The sequence below is a fragment of the Petaurus breviceps genome, unplaced genomic scaffold (genome assembly GCF_028583685.1).
Source record: "Petaurus breviceps papuanus isolate PSGF00001 unplaced genomic scaffold, PetGlider_PUasm1.0 216, whole genome shotgun sequence".
NCBI classification, from domain to species: domain Eukaryota; kingdom Metazoa; phylum Chordata; class Mammalia; order Diprotodontia; family Petauridae; genus Petaurus; species Petaurus breviceps.
In genome coordinates, this window is record NW_027185867.1 from 9,252,895 (window position 1) to 9,265,289 (window position 12,395).

Below are 12,395 nucleotides of genomic sequence, written 5' to 3' on the forward strand. Positions count from 1 at the left end.
GGAAGGAAGGAAGGAAGGAAGGAAGGAAGGAAGGAAGGAAGGAAGGACGGACGGACGGACGGAAGGAAGGAAGGAAGGAAGGAAGGAAGGAAGGAAGGAAGGAAGGAAGGAAGGAAGGAAGGAAGGAAGGAAGAAGCTGCTCTGGGTGTATCTTCTCAAGCAGCACCAAGTACCTCCCGAGCCCAAGACAGATGAGAACAGGGAGAGGGAGAGGACAGGTCCAGTGCCAAGGCGACTGCTCCCCGATCTCTATCACCCACATCCTTAGAGCCCGTTTCAACCCACAGCATAAACAAACTGGGGCAAGGACGGGTTTTTCAATGAGCCACAGAAGGATCTAGCCTAATCGAGAAGGATCTGGAAGAGTCCGTTTAAGCCCGGGGGAGGGAGCGCGGGAGGGGGGGGGAGGGGAGAGGCGGGGGGGAAGAGGGTGGGGTGGAGTCAAGAAGACTGAAGGTCTAGGGGGGGGATCGACCCTTCCCCGAATTGGGTGGGGGAGGGCCGGAATAAATTGCAAACTGCTTCGGTCGCAGGAGCCCGAACCGGCTCAGCGGACGCTGCCTCTGGAAACTTCTCCCCCTCGGTCGTCCTCCCTTTCCCCTCCCCCGGCTCCTCCCAGCCCCTCCCCCGGCGGCGGCGGCGGGTGCGGGGTGGGACCAACCTCTCCCCAGCAGCCACACAGTCCACACTCGTAGCTGCGCTGCTGTCGCTGCCTCGTCGGTGCGCTCCGCTCTGCTCCGCGCCGCGCCGCACCGCACTGCACCTCGCCTTACCGGGCCTGGCCCCCACCGCCGGCTCCCCGCCTCCCTGTCTTCCTCGGGAAAAAAGAGTTTCCCGAAGGAGCGAGTGAGCCGCGCGTTGCCCCGGCCCCGGCCTTGGCCTCGGCCTCGGCTGCAACCCCACTCCCACCGCCCTAACCCGTGCTTGCAGCCACCCGGCCCAGGCAGACGGGGAGCGGCTTGGCTCGGCTCCCGGGCCCCAGCTTAACGAGTAAAAAAAGGCTCTGTGGACGGCAATGACTGCGGAGGAGATGAAGGCGGCGGAGAGCAACGCGCAGTCGGCCCCGTTGCCCTTGGAGGGGGTGGACATTAGCCCCAAACGTGATGAAGGCGTGCTGAAGGTACCTGCGGGTGGCCTGGGGTGGCAGGAGGCAGCCTTGGGTCAGGTCTGGGCAGGGGCAGCAGATGGGCCTGCCGCACATGGCCAGGCCTTGAGCACGGGGCACGGGCTGCAGCCCATGCGGGCATTCCCCAGGACCTGGGACCTGGGGGCGGGCTGCCATTGCAAGCTCCCAGCGGCCGTGCACCGTGCAGATCTTGCACTGGAGAAGCCCGCATTCCCCTCCCACTCACGGACTGGGCAGAGCGGGGGAGGAAGGGGGAGCTGCGAGCCGGGGTGGGGAGTGGGCTCGGTGCGCAGGCAGGACCTGAGCACACACTATTTCCCCGCCGCCGGTGGACCTGGACCGGTGCGCTCCTCTGAGGCTGGCTCGGCCCCCCAACGTGGATCTGGGAAAGAGGAGGTGGGGCCAGGATGGCAACGGAAACTCCAGAGAGCTTAGTGGATGGAGAGAGGCAGCCCACGGGCTGCAGCTCGGGGCTCGGGTGCCGTAGCGCGCCTCCTTCAGAGTCTGCCTGGGGTCGAGCCTTGACCTCCCCTTGAACCCCATTTCCCCGGAGGATGTTTCTGGAGCTTAGAAGTTGGTAGCCCATCATTGGTTGATAAGGTAGCAGGAGCTTGCCAGGTCGGTTAAATATTAGCCGAGTTGTTGGGGCAGTTTAGGACAGCAGTTATCAAGTCCTGGTGCCTCTGGGGATTTAGGTGGACTGAACTGGAGAGGAGGGTGGGTGTGCCGCCGCCAGATTCTCCACTCTCGAGCCCGGGGTCCCACTGCCGACCCCTCCTCTCTGCAGTGTACGCTGGGATCAAGTTACCCTCCCTTTCCTCCGGCACCACTACCCCCACCCCCTCAGAGGGATGGGCTGGGGAGGTGTGGATTCTGCTGTAGTTACTGGATTAGGTGGAAGAACTCATAGCCAAGGGAGGTAATTGTGGAGGCGAGCGTTCTAGTGGCTGAGCATCTTGACCTGGGTCAGAGCAGCCCAAGGGTGATTTGGAACAGACTTTAGAAAGAGTTGGCAAGCATCCAGTATAGCATGAAATTCAATCTTTAGTTTTCCTCTCCTTTTCTCCCTTCTCTTCCCCCCAGGCTCCCCACTTCTTACCTGGTTTCTCACCAGTCAACTAACATTTTGAGCTAGTGTCCCATAGTTGGGGGAACCTGACCTGAATTCTAGCATTTAAAGGTTCATAAACTGGACTTTGTTCTCTGAATCTCTTTCTGGGAGCCAAACCTCTTCTCCCCACGCCTCATACACTGAGAGACAGGCCCTTTATCTTTCCTAAAAGGACCTTTTTAGGAAGGATTATTCTTCCTTGCTTCCCCTTCCCCATTTGTTCTGCCTTCTATCCAAAGAAATTTGTTCTGTCTCCTATCCAAAGAAATTTAAGATTAATTCTGTTCAGGTCTGATTCTTCAGGGTAGGGGAGAAAACCCCTGGAGGGAACAAATTAGTCAGGTATTTGCCTAGTGGCCCATAAGGAAGTCTATCTTTTTAGAACTTCTAGAAAGGAAATAGCAGTGTACCGAGTCCCTGGAAATAGCCCAGAACCATGGCATTATGGGAATCTGCCCATTCTACAGCTTGGAGGTCACTCCACCCAGGTTATTTAATCTTGTCTGGGTTTTGAGGTTCTACCTCTTCATGGACAGATTGGCTCATCCAGTGTCCCAGAAATGCCTAGACTTTTAAAACCTTTCTCTTTCTGTGTGTGAGCTGAGTTAGAGGGAGATTGGATTCTTGGAGGGAGCTCAGAGTTTATATTTAACTTATTATATTAGTTTATATTAGTTGTTGGTGAGATTCCCAGAGATAGAGTGGCAAAATCTAAGACTTCTATATAGTCATTCAAAATTCAGAACAGCAGAAAGAAATGGGCTGGAATAGAAATGCCCCGGCAGAAGTCAAGGATTGTTTGTGCCAAGGCTATGTACAAGTTGTATTTGGCATCTGCATCTCCGTTTCATTGATAATTCATCTGTTTCCCCTCCCTTTGTACAATCCAGCGTTTTATTTAGATTTTTTTCCCTGTTCTGCCCTCTCTAGACCCTGGTCATTTTCACCTTAGCTTTGCTCCTCTCAGTTCTAATTCCTATCTGCTTTTCCTTCCTTCCAAATCAGTCCCTGTTTTCTTGTTGACCAGAAAAGTTCATAAGAGTCAGTGTGATATAGTGGATAGAATTCTGGACTCAAAGGATTCTTACCAAATGCATGAGTGGGTACTGGAGTCAAGAAGAGACCTGAGTTCAAAGGTGGCCTCAGACACTTACTGTCTTCGTGTGACCCTGGGCAAGTCATTTAACCTGGGTCTCAGTTTCATCTGTAAAATGGGGATAACCAAAAACCCATTTATTAAGCACTTACTGTGTGCCAGGCACTGGCTATACAAAAAGAGGTAAAAGTCAGCCCCTGCCTCCTATGAGCATACAATCTAGCAGGGCAGACAACATATAAACAAAAATATACCAAGAAAACTATGTCCAGGATAAATAGGAAATCATTAATAGAGGGAAGGCACAGGAATTAACAGGTGTTGGGGAGGGTGAAGATTTTAGTTGGGACTTAAAGGAAGCCAGGGAGGTCAGTGGTCAGAGCTCCTCCAATGCCAGGAGCAGAAAGATGGAGTGTCTTGGTTGTGGAGCCACCAGGAGGGCTGTGTCCCTGGATTGAAGAGCCCCTATCACAGAGTAAGGTATAAATAACCTACCTCCAGAGTTACTATGAGGAACAGATGAGACAACATTTGTCAAGCACTTTGCAAACGTTAAAGTGATGGATAAAGGCTGGTTGTTAATATTAGTGTTACTGCTGCTGTTAGTGCCGGAAGCAGCCTTAAAGATCCTTTAGTTCAAGCTCTTAGTTTTATAGATGACGTAACTGAAGCCCTAGTAGATGATATAAATTGTCCAAAATCACACAAATATTAAGTAGGAAAGCTGACATTTGAACCCAGTCCTTTGGCTCTGGCTCCAGTATTCTTTCCATTATATTTTATCAGGGAAGGGGAGGTCTTACTGTGCATATACCTTCCCTGGGAGGAAGAAGAGGCGAATTTGGGGCCTGGCTAGGAGCTTTCTTCTCCCCACAAGGGTACATGACTCAGTCTCTGACAGGAGGGGCTGGTGATGAGGATGTGGACGTACCTTAAACTCTCTAGGTGATCAAGCGAGAGGGGACGGGCACGGAGACTCCCATGATCGGCGACAAGGTCACCGTACACTATACTGGCTGGCTTCTAGATGGTACCAAATTTGACTCCAGCTTGGATCGCAAGGACAAGTTCTCCTTTGACTTGGGCAAAGGTAAACTTGATGTCTAAGGAGAGTCCTGAGGTGTAAGAGGGAGCTGTGGTGGGCTGCCTAGTGGTAACACTCCAGTGGTCCCACTTAAAAGGCCTGGCTAGACACAGTGCAGGATTACTTGTTACAGACTAGAAGACACCAGAGGATCTCTCTGTCCTTCTTACATTTCCCTTTTCTTACTCTCCCCTTCTCTATCTTTCTCCATGAATTCTTCCTTCCGTTTCTCTGATTATTTCTACCTTAAGTCTCCTGAACTTTGGAGGCCATAGAATATAGTTCTTTGGCTATCTTCTGGGATAACTGGGATTAATATAAGGGTTAAAAAGTCAACAGCTTTTGCCCAATTTAGACTTGTGGGAGTTAATAACATATAGTGGGGGATGGGACCTCCCACTCTTCCCTGGTCCCATGTCAAAGAGGGTGTCAGGTTTTTGACTTGTTAGGTACCTCTCAGCATGGGTGAGACCTCAGCTAAGGTAGTGGGGGAGCCTAACGTATTTTGTGTCTGCAGGGGAGGTAATCAAAGCCTGGGACATTGCTGTGGCCACCATGAAAATTGGAGAAATCTGCCGTATCACCTGCAAACCAGAATATGCCTATGGTTCATCTGGAAGTCCTCCCATGATCCCCCCCAATTCTACCCTGGTGTTTGAGGTGAGTGGCAGGCCACAAAAAAGGAATAGTGAGAGCCAGGCCTTATCTGGGCCTCATGGTCTGGCTGTCCTCCAGGCCTCTGACTTGGAAACATTGTAGCTAAGGCTAAGGGCTTGGCTTCATGGGAGGACATGGGGTGAGCTGCCTCTTCCAAGATGGGTAAGAATTCTGGCTGGGCTACTGTCGTTACCAACCTGGACATTCGAATGCGTACCCTGAGAAGTGATGAGAGCTTGAGCACATGGGTTTTTGTGTCCTTTCCCTGTCTGCTCTAAATGCTTAGCTGAGAACATCCTACCCTAAGCATGCAGCAGCAGTGTGGAGAAAGATGTGCCCTCCCTGCCGACCACCTGGTCTGGTCAGTGACTTAGAACATACCCAGAGAAAACGTAGAAACTGTTGAAGGTAGCACATTTTAGAGCACAGTGTCCAGAAAGCCATCAGATAGATTCTAGATGGGTAAGGGCTCAATAGGCAAATAAATGGTTGACAGACACATACTCCTAAACACAGTGGAGGTGATCCTGCTTCTCAAATGTACTAATAGAGGATGAATTCTGGCATGAGCACAATGATGGACCTCTTACCCTAAAATTAGCACTAAACTTAGACAGCTTCATTACCAGGTGGGCTTCAGGAATGAATTTTTCAGCCACTGCATCTCACAGGTACCACTACCATTAGAGGGATTTGTGAAGGAGTTAACTTAAGTGATCTTAAGATTAGACATTTTAAGGCCTATCAGATAGGTCCGATAGGTCCTAATCAGGGAGCTAGAAGGGACTGGGAAAGTATGTTCTCTTCTCACTAACTAGATAGGCAGACTCCAACACTGATGTTAACTAAAATCAGAGAGTCACGCTTAGGTATTGAGCTAGGTTGATGAGGAAATGATATATCCTCATGACCTCCCAAGTATGCTTCCCATGATGATGGAACTGGAATGGAAGGGAAATGTTAGTAAGGAGTAAAGGATTTATATGAGTGGGTGAGAAAAAGGGCAAATTCTGTCCTCTAGTACAGTGGAAAGCACACTCTTTGTTTCACCGTGGGCAAGTGACTTGATCTCCCTAAGACTCAGGTTTCTTATCTATAAAATTAGAAGGCCTGGGGTACCTTCTTCTTGCCCTGCACTTAATGACTCTGATCTCTCCTGTAGGTGGAACTATTTGATTTTAAGGGAGAGGATCTTACTGAGGATGAGGATGGTGGAATCATCCGCAGGATACGGAGTCGGGGCGAGGGCTACTCCAAGCCCAATGAGGGAGCTAGAGTGGAAGGTGAGGCAAAGTGACCTTATAAAACAGAAGGAACAATAAACTTGGGGGTCCCTTACTGTCTCAGCCACTTAACTGTGTCATGTGCAGCAAATTTGATCCCTTAAAGGGTTATGGAATGAAAGGACCAGATTACACGGTCTCTTGAGGGACATCCAGTCATGAGAAGGAATCTTCCTTTTTGTGTTCTCCCTGCTTTAGCTCCTAATTCCGGCTTCTTCCTCTCCCTTACGTCCAAAAATCTCCATACAGAGAGGGCATCTTCCCATCAGCACTGGGGGAGGTGAGGGATAGCAGGCGCTCTCCTCCACCACTCACTGCCTGTCTCCAATTACTCCAGTTGTGCTAGAGGGTCGCCATAAAGGCCGGGTCTTTGACCAGCGAGAGTTAAGCTTTGAGATTGGAGAGGGTGAGAACTATGATCTTCCCCCTGGACTAGAAAAGGCGCTTCAGCGAATGGAGAAGGGAGAGAACTCTATTGTCCACCTTAAGCCCAGGTGAGAGTGTGGTCAGAGGTAGGCAGAGTTGGGCACTCCAAGGGGGAGGGGAGAAAGACAAGCACTGATGAGGCTTCTTGTTCCCAGCTGTGTGCACTACCTTACAAACGCTACCTCATTTGGCACACAGACATGCCGCTTTTTAGCCCAGAGGTGCCTGCCAGCCTTGTTGGAGTCATTGCCATTGTTGGTCTCTCTCCCCTAGCTATGGTTTTGGTAGTGCTGGAAAGGAGAAGTTCCAGATTCCCCAGGATGCAGAGCTGCATTATGAAGTGACACTCAAGAGCTTTGAGAAGGTAAGACCAGGGCATTGCTTTTACCCTTCCTTATCTCTGGGCCCCTTGGGCCTTAGCCATTCAGCTTCCCCAGGCTCATTTGCTGAGAGAGCTAAAGACATCCTTTCTTCCCTGGGGCTTGGGTAGGCCAAGGAGTCTTGGGAGATGAGTGCAGAGGAGAAGCTCGAGCAGAGTGCCATAGTGAAAGAACGGGGTACAGTGTACTTCAAGGTAAGTGAAGAGCCCACTATCTTCTGGAGATTTTTCTCTTTCCTCACCTCCCATTGTCTGTCTAGACTACCCTCAGTCTTTATCTATTGATCTATCTAAAGTGGACCAACTAGTTATATGTCTGCCAGGAAGGGAAAAAATTGTCTTCCTATTGTTGGGTTGATATAGAACTATGGCTTACCTATACCTTTGGATAAGCTGTCGTGAATTTAGTATTGCCTGTTTACCTGACGCTTCCTTGGGTGCCCAGCAGGTAGTCTGGCATATTTTCCCAGATGTATTGTTGGGTGTCCAAGGTTGAAAGAGAACCTGATACAGCCCTGCATCTCCTTCCAGGAAGGCAAGTATAAGCAAGCCATGCTTCAGTACAAGAAGATTGTGTCCTGGCTAGAATATGAGGTGGGCTTCTCTAAAGAAGAAGGTCAGCGAGCCCAGGCTCAGGCACTCAGACTAGCTTCACACCTCAACCTGGCTATGTGTCACCTCAAGCTGCAGGCATTCTCTGCTGCCGTGGAGAGCTGCAACAAGGTTAGAGCTCACATGAGGGTAAAGCAAAATTCAAAAGCTGGAGGGGTGGACAAGAGAGTAAGAGTGGGGATTTGGGACTGCTAAGTGTCTCGAGCAGGATAAATTTGCATTTGGTAGCAGGTTAAATAAGAGTATAGGGCCAGTCTAAGAGGGATCTGTGCCCTGGCTCTTCCCAAATTTCCATCTCCTTAATTTTTTTTTACTTGATTCTTTTGGAAGGAGCTCTGGTTTTTTTGTTTTGTTTTAATTTGGTTTTGTTGATGGGAACTATTTAAATGGTTGTTTGTCTGAGGTTTTGAAGCTGAGGGCTCAACCCAAACTGCTGGTCCCTCTGCTGCTCCCTAGGCCCTAGAGCTGGACAACAACAATGAGAAAGGCCTGTTTCGTCGGGGGGAGGCCTATCTGGCTATGAATGACTTTGAGCTGGCCCGGGATGACTTCCAGAAGGTCCTCAAGCTTTACCCCAGCAACAAGGCTGCCAGGACCCAACTGACTGTCTGCCAGCAGCGGATCCGTGAACAGCATGCCAGGGAGAAGAAGCTTTACGCTAACATGTTCCAGAGATTGGCTGAGAAAGAGAACAAGGTAAGGGCTACAGCATCAGGGAAGAAGAAGAAGGGGGAAGGGAGTCTTATTTTATCTTTTCGGTCTTCATGCCACACAACCAGAGGCACCCCTTTCCAGTTCATTGAAATGGGATAGCATCTATTTTCTCTGTTTCTCGCCCTGGCCCACCTCCCTCCTGGCTCCATTGCGATACTAAATTAGAACCCTGTGGACAGGATTTTTGATGTCACAGGCTCCACTCACTCTTTTGCTCCCTTCTCTGCCTGGAGTGTTATGCTTCTGGCCAGGCAGGTAAGCAGCTTGAGGCTGATGATGGGTGGGTTGGCCTCCCTTTCTTGAGTAGTATTTGTGAAGGGGTTGGGATTAGTGCTTGTGGGTGTTGTGAATGGTGTTTTGCCCATGGGGTTTGTGTGTGCAGAGGTCAGATAAATGCAGGTGTGAGTGTTGGCTAGGAACTGGGCTGTGTGGGTGTCTTTTTCCTTTATAGGTACATTTATGGTTGGGCTGGTGGCTTGAGAAAAGGCTCTAGGCCTGAATTGTGGGTACCTTTCTTTTTGAGACAGGATGGGATGATTGTGATCCTCTTTACTTTACCTTAGGGGTTTACTTTGTAGACAGCTTTAATCCTTTTCTTCTTCTTCCTTGCTCTCTTAGCTTGAAACAGAACCAGCTGGAGGAGACTATCCACAGCAGGATTCGGAGATGAAGGATGACCAGCACAATGGTGTGGATGTGAGCAAGGCTCAAGTGGAGGCAGAAGCATAGCCAGCCCTCCAACCCCACTCCCATGGCTGCCTACCTCCCATGCCCTAACCTTCCCTACTTTACCCTGTTAGTTTTGTTAAAAAAAAAAAAAACACCAAAAAAAAACAAAAAAAGAAAACCACAAACAAAAAAAAAAACCCTGAAGAATTTTGAGTGAATTAGACCTTTATTTTTCTATCTGGTTGAAAGGTGATTTGGGGGAAGGGGAAAGGAACAGGTTTGTTGGGGTTGGGTAGGGGATGTTTTTGGAAAGGTGATGATCCTTTCTACTCCCCCCAAAAATGTTAATTTATTTTGCTCCTTCCGCAGCCTGATCCATTTCTACATTGAGGAAGGGAGTGGGGTCTAGTCTTGAAGCTGGGGTGTAGAGGGAGAAATAAAGAACACCCCCTCTTCTCCTCTGTTGGTGGCAGGGGAGTATAACAAAAATGAAACCCACTGCTGTTTCCCTGGTTCCTGTTTGTTCCTTCCCTAGTCCCAGACTTTGTGGCAGTTGGTCCTTTCTGGTATCATGGTGACCACTTTCATGTTTTCTCCCATTTTTTCTTAACCATAGCCATGCCTTCTCTCCTTGCCTGTTCTATGTTGTCCCCATCCCTGCTCCTTTGGCCCATTACCTGCACGACCCTAAAGATCTAGGCTCTCTCAAGTTCCATACTTGAGCAATAAAATGGAAACAACCAAAGTTTAGGAGTCAGGCTATGCTTCTTGTTCTGCCCAAGAGGGAGGGGGCAGTGTGAAGACCTCTGGGTGGGAGCAGTCTAATATTAGGCAAAAATTAGAAATTTATTAGGGAAAGTACCTCTCCGAGGCAAATAGCTTTTATATTCTCACTTGTCTGATGAGATTGGCCATGTTCTTTGAAGCAAGTTAGCTGATTAATGCAATTATAAGCAACAATTGAGGCCAAACCCATGGGAATATACACCATCTATCAGAAGGTGGTACCTGATAACAGGATGCTGAGAGCAACTCCCAAGTGATAGTAGAACTGGGCAGGGAGAAACAGATGGAGATGGATATGAATGAGAGAAGCAAAACTACAGGTTAAGGTGGTAGCTAGGGCTGCATTCAATAGGATCCAGCCTAGGACCCTAACCACATTAAGGGGGAGAGAATTGACCCTTCAAGGTCCCTTCACACTCTAGGTTAACGCATTGTCTTCAAGTGATGACTGTCATGGTGGCTCCTGGTTATCTTCTAATATTTTTTTTAGGAGATTGTAAGCTCCTAGAGGGCAGGGACCATATCTTTGTTTTGCATTTGGTTTGTATGGCAATGCATAGCTTGGTGCTTAATAAAATACTGTTAAATGCTGAGAGCATTCCCTGATGCATCTCTGAGTTACAAAATCACCTCTTCAAACGAAGCCAGGTGAGATCGCACAATGTAAAGAACACTGGACTTGGTTCTCATTTTGGTTTTTAAACAGTATATCCATGTAACTGAACCTTGGTTTCAAAATAGAATATATACTTTCTAGGAGCAATACGATGTAAGAGCTGTGTATGAGTGAGCTATGATTATTACCTCCTCCCTGCAGCTTTCTTAGGGCATCATTAAGCATTGCCCAGTAGAAAATTTGTCTCCTGGAGTTCAGTGGTTGAGTTTCAATGCAGGGGAGAGAATTTGAGATTCTCACAATAGAGGTAGCTGGAAGCACTGTGTTGACAATGGGGTGGTCCTAGCCACCTGACATCTCAATTTCTTCTAAAATAGGTTGTAACTATGGAAAACTAGGAGGTTCAAATGAGATCAAGGATGCCCCCAAGAATTTTTTTAAACTAAAGCACCATATAAGTATTACAAATTCCAAGGAAAGGTACTATGCTTTTCTGTTGTCGTTCCTTAAATTAAAACATTAAGAAAAGTTCTGTTCAGTTCCTCAAACTTTAAAAAAAAAATGGTTCTGATGAAAACTTGTCAAACTCAAACTGTCATAGGTCAGTTATTAATCGTGAGTAAAATCAGGCATTTCTACAGTGAAAATTGACAAATCTTTGGCTTTCCAGGTGACCAAGGTCTGTGCATTTGCTTTTAGTGATAATTTATGCTAACTTGCCCTTAGGTAAAAAAGTGCCATCTCTTAGAAGTAAATAGATAAAAGCAGTCCAAGCTATGGAGTATGTCTGACAAAGCCATGGTCAGAACCCAGTTATCTATCCCTGTTTCACATCCTACTGCTGTTCCCAAGCTAAAATTTTAACAACTGTCCTCACCATTGTTAACGTCATAATAGAAGCATTTAGGTGCCCACAGTCTTGGATGTTCCTTAAACTTTGGACAATCCTTAAATTTTCTTCTAGTTTAATACTATTTCTGCATTCTTTCCGTATGTAAATGAAATGATACAAGAAACAGAAAATAGAATGAGGGGCATCAAAGGACAGACCCAACTTTTCTCATAATCTGTCTTCCTGATCCACAATAGCTACAATTTACATAGTCCTTTAAGGTTTGGAAAGTACACGTGAAAATTTCAATTTATCCTCACAACCCTAGGAGGTAGGTGCTCTTATCCCCATTTTGTAGATGGGTCACAGTAAGATTGAATATAAATTCAGGTTTTTCTGACATCAGGTCCAACGGTCTAACAATTCCTGGCACCACATTCCTGCCCGCCGTTTCCTTTGTATTGCCCTACAAGCATATCTTCTCAGGAGGCTTGTCATTTCCCAGTTCAAAGCATAGCCCTTAATAATTTATGCCTGCCTTAGCCAGTCTATGCTTCATCACCTCAAATCCTTATTCTTGCCTCCTTCTGTTAGTCACGACTGAAACTAAGCAAAGTTTAGAAGACTTTGGCTCTATTAGCCACACTGGGCATGCTCAGTATCCAAGAACAGGTTTGCCTTTGCACAGATGACCAGAATCCTGCTTAAAAATTTAGGGTTTCTTATTCATAAATTAAGAGGACCAGAATCCAGTTTGGACAGGTTATCTCTAATTCTATGGAACTGAAGAGCTCTAGGTATGATCACTCACACTCCCTTACTAATACTTGGTAGGCTTCGATGACTGGGACCTTGGAAGAGGGTGCTTCCTGGGTCACCAGGAACAATACATTTTTTTTTAATTAATTCGTTTGTTTGCTTTTAGTTTACAGGATTTAATTCCACAATTCCTTGAGTTTCACATTTTGTCCACCTCCCTCCCTTCCCACCCCCCCATGGCGGCA

At 47.8% G+C, this 12,395-nt stretch overlaps 1 protein-coding gene across 1 annotated transcript; it reads left to right on the forward strand.

Annotated features, from left to right (window-relative positions):
• Positions 1 to 650: 650 nt before the first annotated feature.
• Positions 651 to 10,541, forward strand: FKBP4 (FKBP prolyl isomerase 4). The gene is made up of 10 exons (XM_069094383.1): positions 651 to 1,120; positions 4,279 to 4,423; positions 4,935 to 5,077; positions 6,237 to 6,357; positions 6,695 to 6,851; positions 7,057 to 7,147; positions 7,274 to 7,357; positions 7,694 to 7,885; positions 8,231 to 8,470; positions 9,107 to 10,541. Exons 1-10 carry the CDS (start codon positions 1,016 to 1,018, stop codon positions 9,215 to 9,217), a joined length of 1,389 nt encoding a protein of 462 aa, XP_068950484.1. The 5' UTR covers positions 651 to 1,015; the 3' UTR covers positions 9,218 to 10,541.
• Positions 10,542 to 12,395: the final 1,854 nt, after the last annotated feature.

Bases quoted from the DNA above. Each gene is read 5' to 3' on its own strand.
- FKBP4 (XM_069094383.1), top strand. From the start codon at position 1,016: ATGACTGCGGAGGAGATGAAGGCGGCGGAGAGCAACGCGCAGTCGGCC. The intron at 7,148-7,273 runs GTAAGACCAGGG...GGGCTTGGGTAG, and splicing joins CACTCAAGAGCTTTGAGAAG to GCCAAGGAGTCTTGGGAGAT. The intron at 7,886-8,230 runs GTTAGAGCTCAC...GCTGCTCCCTAG, and splicing joins CCGTGGAGAGCTGCAACAAG to GCCCTAGAGCTGGACAACAA.